At 45.5% G+C, this 24,159-nt stretch overlaps 1 protein-coding gene across 2 annotated transcripts; it reads right to left on the minus strand.

The window, feature by feature from the left end:
• Positions 1-312: 312 nt before the first annotated feature.
• On the minus strand, positions 313-23,729 carry LOC147887747 (DNA replication complex GINS protein PSF3-like). Of its 2 annotated transcripts, none has more exons than XM_087393825.1 (6): positions 23,617-23,729; positions 23,195-23,266; positions 5,370-5,470; positions 1,580-1,672; positions 1,293-1,378; positions 313-918 (listed from the first exon to the last, which is right to left on the minus strand). In XM_087393825.1, exons 1-6 carry the CDS (start codon positions 23,659-23,661, stop codon positions 785-787), a joined length of 531 nt encoding a protein of 176 aa, XP_087249951.1. In that variant the 5' UTR covers positions 23,662-23,729; the 3' UTR covers positions 313-784. The 2 variants fall into 2 exon arrangements, with proteins under 2 accessions (XP_087249951.1, XP_087249949.1); XM_087393823.1 differs by having other exon boundaries at positions 1,239-1,378.
• Between the last annotated feature and the right edge of the window lie 430 nt (positions 23,730-24,159).

Below are 24,159 nucleotides of genomic sequence, written 5' to 3' on the forward strand. Positions count from 1 at the left end.
CGTCTGTGCGTGGGCGCTAAGCTTAGGCGGGTGAGGGCATGTGCATGGTTTGTGTGCACGTGTATAGGCGAGTGCATTTCACTATTAAAAAAAGTGTCTATATGCGTGTGCGTGTGCGTGTACGTGTGGGCATAAATATCACCATGCATGTGTAGACGCACACCCACACACGTGTGCTTGGATTTCATCCCAAAAAAAAAATGTGTTTTTTAGTCTAAATTTTCAATTAATTTCATGTTTTTACGAATATGTTCTGAAGTTCAATTTTAATTAATTTTATGCTTTTATAAATATTTTATAAAGGTTCACTGTTCAACAACGCTTCCATATCTTCTCTTTTTTATTTTAGAGAGCAGCCCGTGTGTGTGCCTGCGTCCCTGTGTATGTGCGTGTGGGTGTGGGCATGTGCATGGGTGTGGGCGTGGGAGTGGGAGTGGGCGTGGGTCTCTCTCCCTACCCCAAACAAGCAGAATGGCTTTGGCATTGAGCTTTGCGTGCTTGTTATTTACATGCAGCAGCTGCTTATTATGGGCTACAAGCAAAAATCCGTAGCTGCAATGAGTCCCATTGTCCAAGAGACCTTTCTTCATCATTCAGTACAGTAAATCTGGCCACAGGATATTCACTTTGGCATATGATTGTCTCCAGTGGCTCTGTTCAATGGACATTACATACTGTAGCTAGCACACGGGGGTTTGAGTCAGCCCACCTGAATGCAATGATTCTCATTCCTGATGTCAAGCATGCAGTGGTGCATGACACTTCTGCATAACATTGCAAAGATTCAAGGATCTGATGATTGGGTAAACATAGGAAGGGGTTTCCTCCTCTTTCCAAGAACAGCTGCTCTCTCCAGCCTTGTCCCTTCAAGACGCCATTTCTTAAATGCGGTCATTGACTCACGACCAGCTTGAAACACTGATATGAACATTAAAAACCATCAGAACCATGTCACATCTTTCTAAAGACATGAAACGCTTCAGATGGCACACGACACAAAGGCATGCTTCCAACCATAGAATTCATAACAAAAATAAAAGAATAGAGATATACGAAAACAGTATACTCGTATCACTTTCCCTATATATATATAAACGTTAAGTGGGAATGAAGACCCTACTCTGTTTCTTTCACTTACAATCACAAAATGTGAAAATGAAAGAGACGTGACATCAAGAATATCATAATATTTTAAAAAGATGAGAAAAATCCAAGAGGACCAAAAGAGCATCACTTACACAAACTTTCTTCCCTTGACAATAGTTGCATGACTTTAGGTGTCGTGGAGATACCAGCACTATGAGCCTTGCTTAGTATGTCTTTGTAGCGTCCACGAAGGGCATACAAGAGAAACGATCCTAGGGTGGCATCATTGGTCCTTCAATTGTGAAGCCGTGTTACATAACTCAGTTGCTTATTTCCAAGCAGAATTGAAAGAAATTGAAAGAATACTCAATGGCCATAAAATCAATCACAGTTTTGGAACGCTATTCTTTCTGTGCCTCTGTTTACAAATGGAATAAAAAATCGAGGCTCAGAATGCAGACCAGTTCACTAAAAATTTGTTTAGTATACTTACAATGGTATGAGCTTGCATCCCACTTCATAAAAGTAAGGGCAACGGATTCTGAGATCCACACACCCAGGATCTGCCTGCATCTCTTTTCTTAGTCTAATCATCAGTAACACATTTAAGACATTCAGTAACTGGCATTGCTCATGAACTTGCTCTACATATGCAATACAGTTGGCTTTTTCTTTTTTTTTACTTAAAGGAGACAGATGAAATCCATAGAGTTTAAAAAGTTGATAAAAAGAGTACTCAACTTTGACTTGATTTCCAACTAATCGCAGATACTACACCCTTGCCTTCAATTCATTAGGGGAAAACATACACCATGTGCAAAATCTCATACAGAACATAAAGTCAAGAGTAGACATAGGCAAGACGAAGGCTGGCATTTCACTGATCAATATCTTGTCCACATTCGCTACATCAAACTCTATTTCACAGCAGTTCAACCCTCCACAGCAGATCACCCCATTACAAGGAAAGATTCATGAACATTGCCACACCAAACTTGGACTTCTTTCCTTTCTAACTAGTATCCATGACATTTTATCGCCCTCCTCCAACAGAAGCGACACCATACAATCGTGATCAGTTAGACTAAAGGCTCTCCCTACTCACTGCTACCTCGCTCCTTCGCCTCTAGCCTTCCCTCCCTTTCGCCTCCTGCCCGCCTTTGCTTGCCGCTTCCTCCCCTGCTTGCTGAGACTGCCTGCACCCTTTTGGAGGCACATCGGCAAGCTTTCGAGCCTAAGACGCAGCCCCTTTTTGGGCTGCAGCAGCCCATATTTTGGGCCACCTCCTCCCTGGTCATTTCGACCTGTTCTGCCAGCCCACCTTAGGGCTCATACAAGACCAAACTGCCCCTCCCTCCCGAGCTAGGTCATGCAGTCTCCTACAATTAGACAAAGGCCTGCCACCTGAGGCCTTATGGCCTCCCCTTAGACTATTTTTTCGAATCCCTTCAGGCTGCCTTAACAGGCCTTCCCGCGTTTTCCCCTCCTTTGCTACCAGGAACAGCTCTCTGTTTATCATAATTGCAAACCAAAAAAGACCAATCTTCAGTAACAAGGCTTGCTGAAGCACTACCCTTGTTTTGCATCTGATGCATTGGAATCTGAAACTTTCATTCCAGCTTCCTTTTTTCTCCAACCTTTTACTTGATACATTGATATGGTCTCCATGCTTCTTGCAATAATGGGATTTTACCCTTTTTCTTGGACTGACCTGCTTTAGCTGAATTGTTTGTTCTTTGATGGCTGAGCTGAATTAATCCTAGACTGGGAGCCACCAAAATTAGGCTTATTTCTCTCTTTAGCCAACAAGGCGCATGAGTGAGCGAGATGAAGGGAAGACAGAAATCTGAGATATGGAGCTTGGGAGACCTATATGCAAGCTGAGAGAGATGGAGCTAAAGAGAGCTGAAGATCGAACTGAGAAAGAGCTGAAAACTGTAAAAGAAAGCTGCTGAACAAGAACCCCAAACCTCTACTCCGAGCCGAGCTATGATGCTGCGTGAACACCTTCCTAGATCACCCTAGGCACTGTTAAACTGATGGCTGTCTTGCAGGGGACTTTTGGAAGGGCTAAGGCTGCACCGGGCTTGGAGGATGGAGGTTGTTCTAAGGGAAACTGTATGAGGGAAAAGGGCAGCCAGGCCCCCCTTATATCAGGGCTGTGGGGGCCTGGTAGGCCTGAGCCAACCAGCCAAATATAGCCAACCAGCCAGTCGGCTGGTTGGCTGGCTGGTTGGGCACATTTCCCCAACACCTTGACTGCGTAGGGAGGGGCACAAGGCAGCCTTCCCCCAGCCCATTTCCCTTGATAGAGAGTTGCCTCAAGGGGCTCCTTCCTTGGCTGCTCCTGTCCCCTGGTTTCAATCTGTTGTCAATTTATGAGACCTGCATGTTTGGCACGACTGTTCTATTTGATGAACACTTCGTGGAGATCAAGGATAAAACAACCTGCCACATAGTTCATTGGTACGGTGGATCATGGTATTTATACATTGTCATCCCTTTCCTCGATGACGTCATCCCCTCAAGTTGACTTGTGGCATTTCCGTTTTGGTCACCTGAATGTCGAAGCACTACGTAGAGCTGCTCGGAAACTAATGGTTCTTGATCTACTTGATGTGGGCATTAAGCACGCTCAGTCTGTTCTTGTATTCGAGGGAAGCAACACCAAGATGCATTTCCAAAGTAGGCCTCACGACAAGCTTCTACACCTTTGGAGTTGGTTCCCGCAGATCTTTATGGACCTATGACAGTTTTCAGCCTTGGAAGTGCACTCTATTTTATGCTGCTAGTAGATTATTTCAGCCGACTTATGTGGATCTATTTTCTGGCTCAGAAAGCGTTGGCTTATTCCCAGTTCATGGAATGGTATGCTCTTGTCGAAAATGAGTCTGGATTGCATGCCGAAACCCCAAGGTTTGATAAAGGTGGAGAGTTCTGTTTCCATGTCTTTGAGGGATTCTGTGTGACTAAGGGCATTCACCCAAAATTTGCCAATACCGGAACTACCTCTAAAGCAGGGGTAGTGGAATAGAAGAACTGGACCGTCGTGTAAATGTCTAGGACCATGCTAGCACACCGAGAGGTTCCTCCGTTCCTCTAGGTAGAGGCTACAACTATGGCAGTACATATCCTTAACCATTCTCCAACTAGTGTTGTTCCGAAGGTAACTCCCTTTAAGGCTTATTTTGGGAGGAAACCTGATGTATCCTAGCAATCCTCGAGGCCGAGCCTCTACTTGCATGTTCCTTTGCCCATCTTCACATCAATCTTTCAACGTTACAACAACCCAAAGTTTAGGACGAATGAATCCCCGACTACACAAAGCATTGGTAGGACATGATTGACTTGTTGCTTAGGATTGCAAGAGAGGGAAACTTAGCGAGCATACAAGCACACCGAGCATCTGAGCGTTGGTCAACCGAGAAGCGAGGGGAAACACCGTCAATGTGGTAGCTTGCCCCCAATAAATCAAATATTCCCCTATCGAACTTCTATTCTCAATAGTACTATTGTACTATTGAGTCAAAAGTTTTTCGCATGCTTTGGACACCTTTAGGCCATATTTATGTGTTCTCCAAGCCTATGGGGTATCAAGGGCATATTTGGCACTTTTTTTCTGTACCCTAACAAAACTTCTGTCTTGGAAACTCGAGCACATTTTTTGAAACACTTTGAAACTTCAAAATGTTTCATGTTTAGAAACGTTTTTTGTGACTATGATATATGTAATGCCAAGAGCAACTAGATGCACAATGGCATTCATTGGGGAATCAGTAGCTTAAGGAGGACATCCTTCTTCTTTTAGCTAGCTTGCACAATAAGGATGGGAAGATCCTTACGTTGTCTAGTCTTGCTAGACAAATAAAAGCAGCAAGGTTAGAAGAGCTGCAAACATTTGAGGTTATTTCAATGTGTTAATTTTACCCGCAATGTTTATACACATACAGAAAGCTTACCATCACATGCATCATACATAAATGCACAAAATTCAAGAGTGCTTGTGACATTTAGAAAACCATTGTGCATACTTATATAGGAAATTTCATCAATCATAATCATATGATCAACAATCATGTTATGACTTGTGCATAATCAATCTCAATCATCAGTTCAAAATATGTGACAATCCATCAATCATGCTACATCAGATACCCAAGTTAAACAGCATATCTACGATGAGCCATAGTTGAACAAACAGTCCAATGAACTACAAAATTCCAATATGCTACTGTGCTTACTTACAGTTTATGTAACCCAGGGGCCAGCAAGAGCACCCATACCTTTGACTGAAAAAACTTGGAAGATTGATTAAAGCAGCCTGCCTATGATAGAGATCCTGAGCAAGCCAAATGGGTAGGTCAACTTTAGCACCCTGTTCCACCTGCAAATCAATCACATGTTGCAATATCAATGGCTAACACCACCAAACCATGCAAATGTGGGTATTGACATGAAGGGCAATACATGATTTTGCATAGATGTGGAAACTCAGTATGCAGCCTTGCACATGTGCAAGTTTGAGATCAAATCAACAAAATGTGATAAGGAAAGATTTGAGAAGAGGGAAATTTAGATGACAGAACTTGAAATCTATTCACGCTCGTAACTTCTCAGAGTTATGTCATATGTGATATCTCAGCTCTCTAATGTCGTCTACTTGCCCATGTCATAGGATTTCTATTTAAATGTTATGTAGCCTATGGATTTATGTGTCTTTTGATGTTTTTAAGTTTCCTCCCCAAAAAATTTTAGAAGTATAAACAAAATCTACCTCTAAAAATGTACAAGTCTTTAGAGTCCCACTCATATGCGCCTCTTACAAGTACAACTTGTACAAATGGTACCACTATGTGGTTATGTTGACATGTAGCTAAAGGGGGCTGATTAGGAGGATATTGGGGAAAACTATAAAAGCCTCACCTTCATTCCATTGGCATTGCCATTATCTACTTTGAGCTCTCTCTCTCTCTCTCTCTCTCTCTCTCTCTCTCTCTCTCTCTCTCTCTCTCTCTCTCTCTGTGGAAAATCAGAAACAAGACCAAGAACCTCAAGATTTCAACCAAGTAGGGAATGCAAGCTCACAATATTACTGTAAAATCTGTGAAGTTCAGCACGATGCCCACACGAGGTTGCATTGAAGATACTTTGGGGAAGTAAGCTCTAGAAACAGCCATGTCAGCCCTTTCAAATGGGACAGCTCATCAAGGTACTGTTGAGGCGCACACTTGCATGAACAAAATATGCCTTGTGTTGATAGAGAAAATCAACAATCTCAAAGCCACAAACGTGGGCCCATTAGCTGAGAAAGCACATGTGGACAAGACACTAGCTGAGATCAAGAAACAAGGAGGAAAGGTACAAGAAGAGTGGAGGAGAAAAGGCCAGATAAGAGGAATGGGAGAGAAAGAAAACAGGATGGGAAAGTAAGAAAGCAAAGCTCCAAGACAAGGTACTTGCTATGGGGGCTGAATTACAGCAGATGAGAGAGATACAATTGACCACGGATGGGGGGGGCAAAGCCATGGAAGAGCTCAGAATGCAACTCTCAAGACAGAGATGGCTGCCATGCAGGCCACCATGAACGGGAAACGTGCTGAGTTTACACAGCAACCCACTAAAAGGAAAGAAGAGATGCTTGAGGGGACAGCAATGGTTGAAAAGGGGTCGGCAGCCCCTAAGAAGAAGTTCATTTCTGAGGTTCTAGAGGAAGATAAGAGGGCCAGCAAGGCTTTGAATGTCCTGGTAAGAGGCTTGACAATGGGGGACACCCCAATGGCAAATGCACAAGCATTGTTCACTAAGATGGGTGTCAACCTTACGTGCAAGACAGAAAGGATAGTAGGGAAGGCGGAGTCACCAACAAAACCTTTAGTGCTGAAGCTCCGGACTGTCACGGACAGGTCCACCCTCATGAGTATGAGGACAACTCCAAAAGGAACCAAGATATACTTGGATGATGACCTCACTCTCTTGCAACAAGAGCACAGAAAGGAGGGGATGATACGAGTAATGGCATCAATATAGGCAAGGAAGTGGGCTGCATACAAAGATGGCAAAGTGATCATCCGTGAGAGAGTAGACAAGGGAGAGAAGGACGATGGAGAATTATGACAGTGTCGAGCCAATGGGATGGGTGCACAAAGTGGTTTGAAAATGGCAGTGTAGAATTGTAATGGTACACTTTGGTCCGATCCTGGAGGTTTCTCGGAGACATACATTGACAAAGATACGATCTTTTATACCGAGACACATGAGAGCCTTGAGAGAGGGCTGCCCACAATGATATGATATGCTTGGGAATCAGCCTATAGGAGGGAGATGAGGAGAAATAGTGGTGGGTTACAAGGCTCGGGAGATGTAGCTGTCCTATTCCAATCACACCTGAGGCCTTTCATATCTATGGTTCGGAGAGAGAAGCATGCACGACACATGTGGTTACGGGTCCGACTATCAAATGCACGACAATCTTGATTACGGTGTGCTACTTTCCCTAGATACATCATCCTATGCACACGAGGCCCAAGACACGGAGAGCGACCAAGGCACGCATGATCATGGTTCGACCCATCTCCACCCTCCTTGGAGACAACCGACTGGGACGAGGTGTCACCCTTGATATTGCTCTTTGGATAAAGAGGTCGAGGAGACCACGCCCTCCGCCACAATAGGAGACACCCCGACAGATGCAGATCCGAGATAGCTTCGCAGTCCACCGGAAAGCTACCACAATGCCGAGTTTTTGCTACTGATTTTTTCTCTCAAATTTTTGTTTAGCACTCACCAAGGGCCTTAGTGAGCCCTTTGCTTCAACCCTTGTGGCTTGTAGTGGCTTGTATGAGTTTTCATTTTCATTTGTTGTACTTTGTCCCTTAGGATCGTGAGGCCTTCTGAGGACATTAAATCCCTCTCTCTCTCTCTCTCTCTCTCTCTCTCTCTCTCTCTCATAGGCCCACGATGCCTCTTGCAGATGTTAATATATATTTCTTTCTCTCTCTGCCATGTATGCAACACCCATCTGGGGGAGTGATATTTTAGTGATAGAGTGAAGGAGATTTGAGAGGCTACAGGTGACTATGGGATCCAGGGTGATTCGGAGTAAACCCCCAATCCCCCACCAAATTATACAAGCAAAGTTTGCCATTACCCCTCTCAAGGTTGATGCCATCTTTCAGACAGTGACGTTCCTCCACAGATTCTGGGCCTTACCCCAGTGGAGATTACCAAGGCTAGCATTAGAGTCCTCCAAGCGACTAGCAAAGAGCGGTATTGATACGGCATGGTATGCACGGATATCCACATAGTCACGGCATTCAGATGGACAAACGTCCCCCTTTTCAGTGTACAGTTTGGATGCACCACCCGAGATGATCCCACGAGATGAGATCAACCGTATCATACGGTTGGACCTCCTCCAACTCCATACATCTAGGGCTTGGGACGGAGAGGAGTTCTCCACCAAGATCCAATTCTACCATGACCACTTCCTGAGGGTCTCAGAGCACGGTTTTGTTATCAAACCTAAGAATCTCGAGGACAAGAGAGTCTCACATGCACTCAGGGTCGCCATCAATCAGTTGCAAGTCTCATCACATCAACTACAGATTAAGGCAAAGAGAGCTACAAGCATACCCAGAGAGCGACGGACTTACACATTATGCTAGATGGAGGAGATCGAGACGAAGGAACATTTTCTATGTGAGACGAAGGAACATTTTCTATGTGTCTGCCCAGTCTATTATGAGATACGAGGATGATACCACTGCCTCTTTCAAGAGGGGCTTGGCTTTGGTCCACTTACATGGCTGATCCATTTTCACAATCCGGTCTGTGTTGGGCTCTACCTGATTGAGATGCGTCGATGGAGACACACATTGATGCAACAGATCAAAGAGCAGCAGAGACTGATGCCACAAGTCACCGATATCGACAGGTCACAAACTTTTGTTACAGACTTCTATGCATCTGTGCCAGTTGCCGATGAGGCTGAGGGAGAGGAGCTTGAGGAGATGAGAGCATCATGGATTAGCAGTGGGAGAGTCTACCTCGTTACCAGACGAGGGACACACACTCCACATGCGACACGAATAGGGACCACAACACGCACAATCGAGGTTCGGTCCATCTCAACCCTTCTTAGAGGCGACCGCCAAAGGCGAGGCATCACCCTTGACGTAGCCCACCGGATCTAGAGATCGAGGAGACCACGCCATCCCCCATATCGCGAGACAGATCGATAGACACAGATACGAGAGCTCCTCACATCTCATCAAAGAGCCACTAGGTTACCTAGATATACAAAACCTGAGCATATAGTAGGAGTACTAGCTCTGAGCACTTGACATCCCTCTATTATTTGGCTTTCGCTACTCTAGCATTTCGACACTTGATTCATTAGTTTTAGCACTTTAGCTTTTTAGCTTTTAGCAAGGGTCTTGGTGAACCCTTTGCTTCAACCCTCAGTGGCTTGTATGAGTTACCTTTTTGGCATGTACTTTGTCTCATAAGCCCCGAGGCCTCTCGCAGACGTTAATACCTCTCTCTCTCTCTCTCTCTCTCTCTCTCTCTCTCTCTCTCTCTCTCTCTCTCTCTCTCTCTCAGCCCCCCTTCTCTGTGTGGCACCTGCGACCGAGGTACCGAGGGCACCTGTGTGAGCTCCGAGGCCCCCAAGTGGCCCCGCAAGCTGCTCAATTGTGTCACCAGCGCCATCGGAAGCCCCGTGGCCCCTAGCAATTGTGCGCTGCTTGTGAGGCAGCCTTGGGCTGCTAGACATCGAGGCTGACCTTGGTGGCCAGCCCCTCAAGACCTCAAGGCCTCCCTCCTCAACTCTCGCAGCTTGCATCAAATCTGTACCTGCAAAAAAATATACTCCAAGAAGATTATAAGATCAACCAAGAAAGGATCAAGAAAGGCTGCCAATATGGGGACAAAAGAGAGCTCACCAGACCAAAAAACAAGGGGTGAGAAGGACCAGAAGTATAGCCTCATTTGGACAAAGGCGGAGAAGATAGAAGACCCGAGTGTCAAGGCTTGCATATCAACACTCAAGGAAGTATGTAAGATGCAAGACACTAAAATTGAATGCCTATGCAGGAAGCTAAGAGAGACTAGAGGAGACAAGCTTCAAACCTCCGAGCCCAAATGCAAGATGAAATGAAGAAATGGCAAGAGGAGATGCAAACCAAATGGACATGAGAAAAAGGTAAAATGTTGCAAGACATGAATTGTGTTCTGGGTGAAAAAACCAGTCATTTGGCCTCTCAGATTGAGATATTATAAGCCCATGTTGCTGCCCTTAAAGATGAGAATGACAAACTGAAGGCAAGTGCACCTTGGGAGGAAGGGGAGTTTCAGCCACTGTTAAACGAGGAGCTGAACACCATTAAAGAACAAATGCAACAGCTCAAAGATGCAAAGGGGTGCCCGAGGAAGGATGCAAGATCATTGATGTGCTGAAATCAGAGAATGAACAGCTCAAAAAGGAAATGGCAGCTTTGCAAACAATACAAGGGAAACATGCTGAGTTCATACAGCAAATCACGAAGGGGAAGGCAGATTGGGTAAAGCAGATGCACCAACGAGGCCCTTGGTTGTAAAGTCACAAACAGCCACAGATAGATCCACACTCATGAGTACATGGGCAACACTAAAGGGGACCAAGATCTATCTAGATGAAGATCTCACACTCCTACAACAGGAGCATAGAAGGAAAGGAATGGTGCCGGTGATGGTGATGGTTGCAAGACAAGAGGGGAAATGGGCAATTTACAGAGATGGCAAGGTGATCATACGAGAGAGGGCAGAAAAAGAAGCACGAGATGTAGGAGAAGGGGTCAGCACATGACGGTGTCTCAACAATGGGACGAGTATGCAAAACAAATTAAGGATGGCAGTGTGGAATTGTAATGGCACCCTTTGGTCCGACCCAGGAGGGTTCTTGGAGACATACAATAACAGAGATATGGTCTTCTACACCGAGACACATGAGAGCCCAGAGAGAGGGCTACCCACAAAGGATACACATGGGAGTCTGCTCATAAGAGGGACCTGAGGAGGGATAGTGGGATATGAGGATCTAGACGTGTGGCTGTTCTCTTCAGATCACATCTGAGGCCTTTGTGATACAAAGGGAGAAGCATGCACGGCACATGTGGATTCGTATTCGGTTACCACACACACGGCAAATCTTCATTGCAATATGTTACTTTCCCCTAGACACATCATCCTATGCGCGAGGGTCACCACTAACGAGCATAGCCCATATGAGACTATCCATGATGACATCACAAAGTTCTCCAAACACGGGAACACTCTCCTCCTTGGTGACTTCAATGCAAGTACTGGAAACAAACAAATGGGCCTATTATATTTTGATGAGGACTCCCTCATTGCACCAAAGAAGGATGCAGTAAATCTAGGGATCGTGAGGCAGTCGGCAGATGCACTTTGCCCTCCGCTCCCAGCTACTCCACCCTCCGCTTTTGGCTGCTCCGCCCTCTCCTCCCAACTTGCTTTCGCTCTGCCTCGCTCTCTTGCTTGACCTTTTGCTCTTGGCCCCCGCCTTCGCCTCCAACTCCGCCGCCCTCCTACCCCCCCTGCAACTCCCTGTCTACGCCTACGCCTCCACCTCTACCACCTCTCCTTCTTGACGCTGCTCTCCCGCGAGCAACTCCCCCGCCGCCTCGCCAACACCCTCTCTCTCGGATGCAATCCCTCCGCCTCCCCCCTACTCTTGCTCCTCCTCCGTACCTACCTCTATCCTCCGTACAACAATGAACCTAACCTCTTCCTCTAGCAGCTATCTTATCCCCCCCCCTTTTTCTTCTACATCGAACTAACACCCCTACCACCTCTTCATCAACCCACTCCCCTCCCCGCAATGAGTGTGCCTCCCAACATGGGGGGGCTCTCGTACTCCCGCTCCCACTCATCTCCTGCACTAGGGGCTTGTACAAAGGAAATCAAAGTCAATCCAAGAAATGGGAAAAGGCGATAAAGAGACGGACAAATCCAAGAAAGACGACGACAACCAAAAAAACAGCAAACACAACTGAAACTCGAGGATGTGAACACATGCTACAACCGGAGTGGACTTGGAATTGACAACTAGACAAAGGCGGGATCTACCTCAACCTCAATCTTTGCTTCTACTTCAGCCCCCGCTTCAAGTTCAGTTTCAGTTTCAGCCCCTGCTACATCCTCATTTTCAGCTTCAGCCTCAGCTTCAGCTACAACCTCTACATCCACAGGCACGGCTACTGTCAGTGCCATACCCATGACAGCCAATGACATACCCATGACATCGGCCTCCTCCCTTTCCTCTAGGATAGGGAGGTTGTCACAATCCTCATCTGTCCCCTCTTCTCATGTTATAGCTCTTGCACCACTTATGACACCTACTTCGGAGGTGTCATATACTGCTCTGCATTACGCCTCGACCTCTCTCCCTTCTCCCTCTCAGTCAACCTACGCTCCTACATCCCGTTGGGATCGCCTATCCATGCCACTGTCATCTCCATACCTCACCCAACTCACCCAATCACCACCACCCAGCTTCTGGCCTCATCCTCATACTTTATGTCACAACCATTCCAGTTTCAACTAGGACACACGAGCTGACACACCAGAGGCCTAGGAGACCTTGCTCATGGAGGTACACAGTATCCGTGAGTGCGAGATGGAGCTGACACACTTCGCTTAGGAGCAGGTCCGCTTCAACCAAGAGCAAAGCTATGTCATGCAAAAACAAGCTCACGCCATTCAAGAGCAAGCTGATCTCATTCAAGGACTCAAACAAGATATCTCGCAACTCCGACAAGAGGTCACAACCATACACACAATCCCAAGGAGCACCCCAGTTGTTGAGGTACAAATCGCGAGCATGCAATCTGTAATTGAGGAGACTTCCAGATGGGCTAATGTGGCCAAACGAAAACCTGCAAGGGTAACTGTTTTAGCTACCCTCATGGAGCAATAGTAGAGAGCAAGTAAGGCTCTCAATCTTAGAGTTTGTGGGATCCCACGCAATGAGGCTATACCGATGACAGATGCGACGGCTTTCGTGGCCACTACTCTGGGTGTGACTGAGCACAAGATCGAGAGGGCATGGCAGGTGGGAAGAGACCCCAACCGAGAGCAATCCCTAATCATAAGGTTCCATGACGCTCACGCACAACTTTCGGCTTTAAGACGCGGGTCAGTCCTACGAGATCAACCAACGATCTCCATGGATGAGGACCTCACCTCCCTACAGGTTCAAGAGAGGCGCTCCATGTTGCAGTAGCGAGATCAAACCCGCAAGGATGGGAAGTGGGCAGTGGTACGAGATGGACGACTTCTTACAAGCCCGAGTCAAGCACCAACCCCCTCCTCTACATAAGGAGGTGAGGTCAATGGTACTCAAATATCCGAGACCCTATCCTACACACCATTTAAAACTGTAATGGTACTTTATGGTCAAAACCAAGGAACTTCTCAAAATTCACGACGGTCTTTTACGCAGAGTCACATCAAAGTCCAGAGCGCCCACTACCAGTAGTCAACAGGTTCACATAGGAGTCTGCTTACAGAGATGAGACGACAGATACAAGGGGAGTAGGAGGGTCAAGAGGAGTAGCAGTTCTTTATAAATCCGTCCTTTTGGGGACCATTTCAGTAGAGTAGAGAGATACACATTCCAAGTTTCTTAAGATCCAAATCTGACACATGGACAACCGGGATCCATTTGTTGCAGTATGCTACTTCCCTCTTGAGACCTCCCACTTTGCTAGAGATACTCGAGATGAGGATGACACATCTCCATTTATCTCATACTTAGGTGTATCATCGAGAAGGCAAGGGCACGAAAGCAAAGGGTATATTGTTGCTTTGTGGATTTATGCAAGACATTTGACAGAGTTCCGAAAGCCCACCTCTTACAGTACCTACAAGATTTGGGTTATGACCAGGAGATCATTTGGGCTATCATGGCGCTTTACGAGAGAGTCTCAAGCAAAGTCCAAGCAAGATCTGGATGGACAAACGAGATCATGAGCACTATTGGGATCAAACAAGGGTGTCCTTTATCACCTACCCTGTTTGGCCTCTACATAGACGAGCTTGAGACAGTGATGCAGACACAGGGGGGTTGGTCGCTCTCTTGTTGGCATGTTGATCCGGACATGGCTTTATACAGATGACATGGCTTTTTTATCTTTCTCAACAGAGAGGCTCCAAAGACACCTTGACACACTATAGTCCTTTTGTGAGTTTCATGATTTAAAGATCAACTTGGATAAAACCAAGGTTTATGCTCTTCAATAGAGCCATCATGCGCAAGGAGCAATTCATGTTTGATGGGTCATCTGTTGAGATAGTTTCATCATACACGTATCTTAGGGTTGTCTTCTCCAGACCCATCTTCACTACGAGAAACACGATGGAAGCACACTTGGACAGAGGATACGCTTCATTGGCCAGACTAGAGAGGCAATGCTTCCGCTCACACTTTCAAGATCCACAGACCAAGGGGCTGCTTTTTGACTCCTTGGTCCACCCAACGGGGATGTATGGCAATCCTTGCTAGGGGCCAGACTTGTCGGATACAGAGTGGGCTCGTGTGGAGCGACTACAAGTTCTCATGTTATCACAGATGATTCGTGGGTAAGCCATCCGTTCCTCACCAAATCATTCATGCTTAGTTTTAGGTCATCCCCATTACAATCTAGTAGTCCTGTTGTTTTCATTAAGGGCTGAAATATACTCCTGTGGTACTTGTAATGGAAAGCCCTTTGACACCTAATGGAAAAATTGGCTATCATCTAGGTGTTGTCTTTATTTTGATATACACTTGTACTTCTATTTACATAGATCTGTCATATTTAAGTTATAGCTGCTATGGAATCTAATTTATTGTAGAACTACACATGTGGGGTATTTGGAAGGTAGTTGCCTTAATGGAATAAGTAAAACATACCCTATCAAGTTCATTTGGATTTCAAAGATCCTAACTTAACGAATTTGCTTGTCTGAATCCTATATTGCAGCCACTAAAAGACATTACCTTGGAGATCAAGGCCAATGGGATGAGAATGCAAAATTATTTTCCTACTATGACCAAGAGACTTGACCAGCTCAGGGAAAGTGAAGTTCAAGGAAAGAAGCCCATGGAACAAGTTAGAGAAGAAGAAGATGATGATGATGATGATGAAGAAGTCTATATTGCTGAACCTCGAGGGGATCCTACGCGTTTCAGTCATCAGCCAAGTAGGCCTTCAATTCTAGTGGTGTCACTAGTGAGCTCATAGAAGCAAGGAGCCACCAAGGAGCAATGCTCAAAGGGATGCTAGTCCAGAAGTGGATGTCCTATGTCAAAGATTCAATGAGTACAAGATTGCAATATGATCTCAGGTCAACCTTGTCTTTTCGACAATATTTGCAGGCATTAAACTCTTGGAATCCAAGGGACCCACCCATCAAGACAAGATTGTTTTGTCTAAGTTCAAGGGTGACACATGTACCCCTAATGAGTTGGAGCAATATATCCTAAGAGTGAGCAAAGCGCGATTAGGTTTGTTGTTCTCCACTTGGAGGATTACGCCCACACTTGGTGGAGACACCTCCAGCAAGAGGGCACTCCTATCCACACTTGGGAGAGTTTCAAACTAACTTAGGAGGGTTCAATCAAAAGCTATATCAAAAGGTTCTGGAAGCTATCTTTGTTTGCCCACAGGATTGATGATAGGCGCAAGCTGCTCAGGTTCATCCATGGACTACATCCAAGTATAGCATCTGATGTGTCACCCAAAATCCTAGCTCTAGGAGAGGCCATGAGATTGGCTGAGCTCTATCAACCTAAGTACAACATGAAGGAGAAGGGTGTGGGCATTGGACATATGGACATAAAACTTGTGAGCAAGGGTAGCCCTCCAATGATGTCCAAAAAGGCGATACCTTCTACTACAATGACTTCTATTCCTCGACATCCCTCAATTTATGGCAACCATGTGAGCACCCTCAAGCCCTAGAAGGTTGAGGAAGCAAAACCTTCAAACAGGCCTAGGCCCCAAGGATGATTCAAAGGACAAGAAGTACAAAGTGGTTAAACAGTTATCTCACACCATCATTGAGGATAGGAGGAAGAAAAACATCTGCTATCTTTGTGGTAAAAAAATGGACCCCAGAACATAGAGGTGTGTGCAAGGCTGAGGCAGGGGCTAAACTGAGCATGATCATAGAGATTGAGGATGATCCTATTGCAGATGACCTTGTTATAAATCAACCAACAGAGGGTACGCACAACGGAAGACTAATAGAATAGCCCAAGAGCTCACACTGTGTGTGTGTGGGAGTAGAATCACAAATTTCTTAACTTAATGTGCATCAAATAGATGTGCAAACTCATCAATAGACAATGAACAAGCCAAATATAGAAACCACCAAAATAATATATTTCCGTCCAAAGCTATGGACACAATACAAAAGAGAGAAATCCAGAGTCCCACCAATGGTGTGGTCCTTTGATCTTACCACAAGGTACTTCTACTATCTGCCGGGTATCTCTAGACTTGAGCCCACGTGCTCCACCTCAAGCGTCTATAGACTCTCTGTCCAGAATGATCTTTTCCACCTTACTGCCTGTGAATCAGCCTAGGTGGGCAGCACCTTGCTGAGCTAGGTCTGCAGCCTTCCAACTCTTCTTGGTCCTCCAGACTAGGCTCCAAGGGTGCTGGTCTTTGCTGCTCCTTGCTGCTCCAGATGATGGTGAATGAGGGCCTGGAGGCCCTCCTTTAATAGCCCCCAAGGACTGCTGCAAAAAACGACCAGGCAGGCTGCCTATAGCCGACCCAAACAGGCCGACCAGGCCCTGCCCTGGTCTGCCTATAAATGCCCCTGTGGGGCTCCCTTTTCAAGGGCTTTAGCCCTCCTTTCAAGGCAGGGTACCAGCCCCATTTGTCTGCCTATATAAGGCCTGGTTGGCTGGCTCCAACCAGCCCCTCCATGTGGCCGACACTCCTGGTTCCCCCCGCCATTAATGTGCCATGCGCTGGCTCTCTGTCCCACCACCTGTGCACCTCTTTAGGGGCCTGTTCCAGCCCATGCACACACACGCTTTGCTGCACCTCTGCCAAGCTGTTGTGCTGCCCACATGGTAGCCCATGTGCTGCCCATGTGGCAGCCCTTTTAGCCCCCTTTCCTTTTTGAGGTGTTGCCCATGTGGCGACCCCCTCTCCAGGCTTTTCCCTCTGGGCAAATGCCCTAGGTCTCCCTCCCCCATGCTCTCCTCATATGGGGGCTTACAGATGGGGAGGTGACCTTTCCATCAAACCTTACAACAGAGACTGAATCCCATGAGTGCGAGGGTGATAACCAGGGAGATGTTCAAACTGATCATGGGTCCAAAGAGGATCCCTCCTTCCCATTTGACCGTGATGGGTCCTCTCCATGTGACACCATGGTTAATGGTGACTGCCAATCTAAGCATCCAAGGATACCCCAGCAATGGGGGATTGAGGTTATTCATGATTGCATGGATGTTGGCAAAGATTCAGATGGGAACTCTTGTGTTGATGATGATAGCCTGTTTTGGGACACCCAATCTAAGCTGTACAGCATCTCTCCTGAGGCATTCATGGGGATCTCAAAGTGCCCAAACACTCAGACTAAAAAGGGCAATTAATGGCAGACCTGTCCATATCTTGGTGGATAGTGGGAACACCCACAACTTCATAAACTCCAAGTCTATCCAAGCAATTAGGTTGCATCCTACAGAGATTAATCATGGCTTGCAAGTACAAGTGGCTAAAGGGGAGCATACTATCAATAGGTACGGCTGTCAAGCCACTCAAATACAGCTGCCACCAGATTATATCTTCCAAGGGGACTTATTTGCTTTGGATATGGGGGCCATAGACATTGTTCTAGGCTGTGAATGGCTGAGAGCACTTGGTGAGATAACCATGGAGTTCAATCACATGTATATGAGATTCTTCCATAAAGTAAGGAGATATGAGGCACCTAGTTGGCTGTCATTTTACCCAGGAAGTTGGCAAGAGACCTTAAGAATGTTTGTGCAGTTTATGCCCTCCAAGTCTCAAGTATGAGGACACAAAGGAGGTCTTAGTTGAGGACCAAGAGATGAAAGAGCTGTTCCAGCAATATTCAAATGTGTTTGTTGATCTACCCCATCATCTCTCACCTCAAAGAGACATTCACCACTCCATCACTCTTGAACCTGGTTTCAAACCAATCAACAAACACCCCCTACAGATTGTCAATAGGCACATGATGGAGCTACTGGATAGAGGATTTATAACTCATAGCCAGTCCCCCTTTGTTAGAAAATATAAAACCGACCAGAGGGTATACCGTATTGGAAGACTGACAGATGAGCCCAAGAATTACACACGGAAATGTTTCACCACAGAATCAAACTTCATTTACTGCGTGTATTTCACAACCATTCATATGTGTGGGCAAGCGAGAATAGACAGTGCATCCAAGACAAATATAGAAGCAACACTTATATATCTTCGTCCATCCACAAACTGGACAACACAAAAGGAGATGCGCAATCCCACCAAACTGTGGTTCTCCAATCTTACCAAAATGTCCTACTATCTGCTTGGCACCTCTAGGTCTCTGAGCCCGCTTGCTCCTCTGAGCTTATGTAGACTCTCTGTTCAAAGATCCCTTCCACCTTGCTGTCCAGAAAGCCAGCCTAGGTGGACAGCACGTCAAGCTTAGTCCGCAGCTCCTATAGGTATCCTTCACCTCCTAGATATAGGCCTAAGGAAGTCGTAACTGCTGCTCCTATCTACTTGTCAGAGGGCTGCTCCAAGTGATGATTATGGAGGCCCCTAGGGCCCCCTTATATAGGGCACAAGGCCCTCACAAAACCACCAACCCCCCAGGTCATTTTGGCCGACCCAAGGGTCTGCCTTCAGCTGACCTGGTTGGGGGGTTTACCAGCCCATTTGCTGGCCCCTCCCCCCCAACTTGACATGTGGCATTGCCACTGGTTTGCCTCCACTAGAGGCATGTTTGCAGGTCCTATACCTGCTCCATTCAGCCGCCTTTTGCCTCTGCTGGTTCCGCCTCTATTCAGGGCATTCTCTGCCCATGGATTCCATGCTGCAGCCCCAACCAGTCCCGTACCCTGCTCCATACTCTTCCATACACCTGCACCATCCCTCTGTACATCCTTTGCAGGCTTCCAGGATGCTGATACCAACCTCCACCCTTCATGTACTGATGCTAGCAGTTCCATACTGTTCGTGTGTGGCAATTCGCAACCAGGTACTTGACTTCTGTTCTGCTGCCTGTGAGTATGCTGCCCACATGGCACTCTAGATCCTGCCCATGTGGCAGCCTTGTCACCCAATGGTTCACCCCCCGTTTGCTCTCCTCATTTGGGGGCTCACAGGTGGGGAGGTGACCAACTCTATTCCAACACCCTTTGCCTCACCTGTCCTTTTGGTGAAGAAAAAAGATGGATCCTACAAGATGTGTTGACTACAGGGACCTCAACAAAATGACTATAAAGAACAAATTTCCTATTCCTAGGGTTGATGAGCTCCTAGATGAATTGAAGGGAGCCAAGTTCTTCACCAAAATAGATCTCAAGTCAAGGTATCATTAGATTAGGATGAGCGAGGAGGATGAGCCTAAGAATTTAGAACCAAAAGGGGATTGTATTAGTTTACAGTGATGGTATTTGGCCTCACCAACGCCGCAACTACTTTTCAAGCCCTCAAGGATAAAGTCGTGCGGCCTTACCTCTATAAGTTTGCCTTGGTATTCTTCGATGATATTCTCATGTGCAGCAGCAAGTCAAAGGAAGACCATCTCTCTCAAGTGAAGCAGATTTGGGAGATTTTGAGAACCACCAGCTCTATGCCAAGCCAAACAAGTGTACCTTCATGGCAAATGAGGTGGAATATTTGGGTCACATTGTGGGCAGCAAAGGAGCAAGGGTTGATCCCAACAAGGTGAAATGCATTATGGAATGGCCACATATACCTAGATGAATCCAAGAACATTCCCAAACTCATCCTTTGAAAACACAACATACTACAATTTCAATCTCATGATAGTCACTCACAAGGTTGAAAACATAAACTCCATCAAACATAGCAAGGACTAGCTACTATGACATCCCCACTGACGTCATCAATGCCCAACAGTGGGGATAGACCATAGCATAAAAATATGCTCTCACACATACAAGTCCACACATCCACATACTTGAGCATCCATTTATACAAAGTCTTCGTACTGAGTTTCTGTTGGCACTCCGGAGGTGAAGGGCAGACTCAGCTATGATGAAGGCTAGCACTAAAGGAGAAGGCTGATCAAAAAGTAGTCCAAAATCTTTTCATTCAAGCTACAACTGCTGGTAAAGTCTAAACGATTTCATTTTAGTCTCTCCCAAACAAGCATCTAAATCTAGCTGATAGGGCAACGCACCATTTAAGATAGAAAAAAAAAATCGCAATACCAACAAGCCGCAACATGGACGAAAACTTCACACGGTGAAATTTGCATGTCCGCTAATACGGCAGAAGCATATATATACCTAGATGAATCCAAGAACATTCCCAAACTCATCCTTAAAAAACACAACATAGTGCAGTTTCAATCTCATGATAGTCACTAACAAGGTTGAAAACCATAAACTCCATCACACATAGCAAGGACTAGCTACTATGACATCCCCACTGACGTCATCAACGCCCAACAGTGGGGATAGACCATAGTATAAAAATATGCTCACATACAAATCCACACACCCACACATACTTGGAATGGCCACAACCTGCAAATGTCACTCAACTGAGAGGCTTTCTTGGCCTTGCCTCCTTTTATAGGAGATTCATTAGGCACTTTGCCAAGATTGCTGCCGACCTGCTAAAGAAAGACTCCTTTGTATGGACATCAAAGGCAAAAAAGAGCTTCCAACAATTAAAGGTTGCCCTCTCTTAGGCACCCATATTGGTATGCCTTGATTTCTCCTTACCCTTCACCATTGAGGCAGATGCTAGTCACATATATGACTTGGCTATACTCCATGCCGTTGAAAAGTGGCATCATTATGTGTAAGGCAGCCATTTCAAGGTGAGAATTGATCATAGAACCCTTAAGTATTTCATGTCCCAAACTAACCTCTCTCCCAAGCAAAAGAGGTGGCTTTCTTTTATACAAAACTATGATTTTGGCATTGAGTATAAAGCTGGAAAGGAGAATATTGTGGCTGATTCTCTATATAGGATGTGGGCATGTACCTTAAGCTCTATTACTGAAGTATATAAGAAGTGGATCCATGGATCCAAGAAGAATATATGTCAGATCGAGAGGCTATTATCATATTCCAGGACCTACAAAATCATGGTTGTGAGGACCATCCCAATTACAAGTTGTCTAATGGTTTATATGGTACAAAGGGAGGATTTTCTTTGTAGAGAAATCTATCTACAAGTTCCTGGTTATTCAGGAGATGCATTCATCTCCCATGTCTGGTCACATTGGTCTATTCAAGACCTATGAAGAAATAAAGCAGAGTTTTATATGGAAGGATGTTTACAAGTTTTGTCCAAGGAAGCAAACCATGTCAGCAAAACAAAGAGCTTAATCTTAGACCAAAAGGTCTTCTCCAACCATTGCCAATCCCTAAGGGTAAGCGGACTCTTATATCCATGGACTTTATACTTGGTCTCCCTGTGACGGCTAAGGGATGGAATAGCATTTATGTTGTGGTGGATAGGCATACCAAAGCAGCACATTTTATTCCCACAAAAACACAATACTCAACTTCTATGGTTGCATCACAATTTATGAAGCATGTATTCGAATTGCATGGTACGTGAGTGACTGTGATGCAAAATTTATGAGACAATTTAGCAACAATTATTCAAAGCAATGCGTACTCATCTCACACCAAGTACAACACACCACCCACAAACTGATAGTCAAACTAAAAGGGCTAATAGATGGTTGGAGGAATACCTCAAGCATTATTGCTTTGATACTCAATCCACTTGGGATAAATGGCTACATTTGGCAGAGTTTTGCCATAACAGCACTAAACATTCTTCTATAGGAGCCCATTTGAGCCTATGTATGGGTACGAGGTTCATTTTCCCCCTACAGTTTTGGATGCAGCCACAACTAATCAGCAAGCCATTGATGATTTGGCAGACATGAAAGCGTTACTTCAGCAATGCAAGGACCATATGTTAAATCCCAAGCACGCATGAAAGCATATTCTGATAAGCATAGGAGGGACCTTGCTTTTGAAGAAGGTGATTATGTTTTTCTCAGGCTCCACAAGTCTAGATATGCATCATTGAAAGGGAACACAAACACTAAGCTGGCCCACAGATACTATGGACCCTATAAGGTGTTGCAAAGAATCGGTGAGGTGGCCTATAGGTTGGAGCTGCCCTCTTCTTTTAAGATTCATAATGTGTTTCATGTATCCCTTTTGAAGCAGTACTTGGGTCCCACAAACCAAGTTATGGAGGAGCTGCCTCCCATGGACAGGCGGGACATATTCAATATATACTTGAGAGGATCATTGGATTTAGAGATCTCATCCTCAGATACAGATCTTACATAGAGTATTGCTGAGAGTAGACCTACTACATGTGATATGTTTTCACAGCCGTCCTCTCCCCCTTCAAATTACACTAGATCTTTGGTGGTGTGTTAAACGCCTCTAGTTTCCCTACAAGGGACGTTCTTCTCGTAGTTCAAATTTGGTCTCATCGGCTTTCTTGGCCTTCCACAAACGTTAGCATTTTCCCACCACCAACCGTCCAATGTCCCCCCCGGATGCAAGATTGGAGTCATCAGTTATGTTTTAAGTTTACTGGTGCCATACGTATCTAAGGATGTCTTGAATATGAAGTTACAGATTTCAATTATGTAACATACTGCATATTAAAGAGTGAAGCTGTAAACTTTTGAGTAAAGTTAGGAACAAGTAGGATTGACCTTTTCCAACTATACTGCCAGCTAAAATTGACACAACAGAGGTAAAATTCAAGGACTCTAGCGTTTCACCCGTATCTACTGCGTCACGGTAATGTTACCCATCAATAAGAGTAGAATGCTAGAGGCAGAAGCGTACATTGTTGTCCTCCGAACTTGGATCAAGAATCCCGACTCCACCGGCAGCTACACGAAATATAACGGAGACAGGCTGAAATCAAAAATGCAAACAAGGAGCCGTTGGCAACAGGCAATATCTATTCATATGTTGGTCCAGTGTCCCAATCACTAATCCAAAGGAGAATGATGAGGAAAGCTCCAGCTGGTCGGTCAGATCAAAACATTAACGCTCCAACGAAATATATATAGAACCCTGGTCATCAGAAATCTGATATAACTGCAGTAACGAGACTCACGAAAACAGGATGACAAGATGAACGGGAAGCCAACGAAAGGACAGGCTCCTCCTTATTGCAGGAAGAGTGATCAGAAGACCTCGACGGGTATATGCTGCAGAATTGAGAAAATTTGAGGAATGAAATGCAAGAGTGAAGCAATTACCTCTTCTTCTGCGAGCACGTCGTCTAAATCGTAGTAGCTCGACATCTTGCTGCGTGTTACGATGAAAAGTTAGCCCTATATAGTTTATGAAGCATTCAAATGATTTTCTTGGCGCCTTTTTTGCTGAGTTCGCGGGCATTGTATAGGAAGTCATAAATAGTAGGGGACCCAGAATCATGCTCGTGGCAATTGGACCGCAACAAACCCATGTGCATTGCACGTTCTTGTGTCACCTGTGCACACTTCTTCAGCGGGAGTGGTGTGTGGGGGTGGGAGCGTGTTGGGCAAGGTTTGTTTTGGGGGGGGGTTGGACACGGTGCCACTTCGAAAGCCAATCACTCCACTTCTTCCGTTTTTTGAAAGCCTAATTTTTGGGAGCTTGACACATGTGGATGGAGAACCTCAGTTCTAGAGAGAGAACAACATCAAAATTATATAGTATAGATATAGATATAGATTTTTTTATTGGAGTAAATGTGTGGCAAGAAAGTTATGTCACTACTGTTGTCATTGTAATTGTAAGGACCTTCTATTGGAAAGATC

The sequence above is a fragment of the Dipteris shenzhenensis genome, chromosome 22 (genome assembly GCF_047967505.1).
Source record: "Dipteris shenzhenensis isolate YYH24624 ecotype China chromosome 22, Dip_SZ_1.0, whole genome shotgun sequence".
In the NCBI taxonomy this organism is placed as follows: Eukaryota; Viridiplantae; Streptophyta; class Polypodiopsida; order Gleicheniales; family Dipteridaceae; genus Dipteris; species Dipteris shenzhenensis.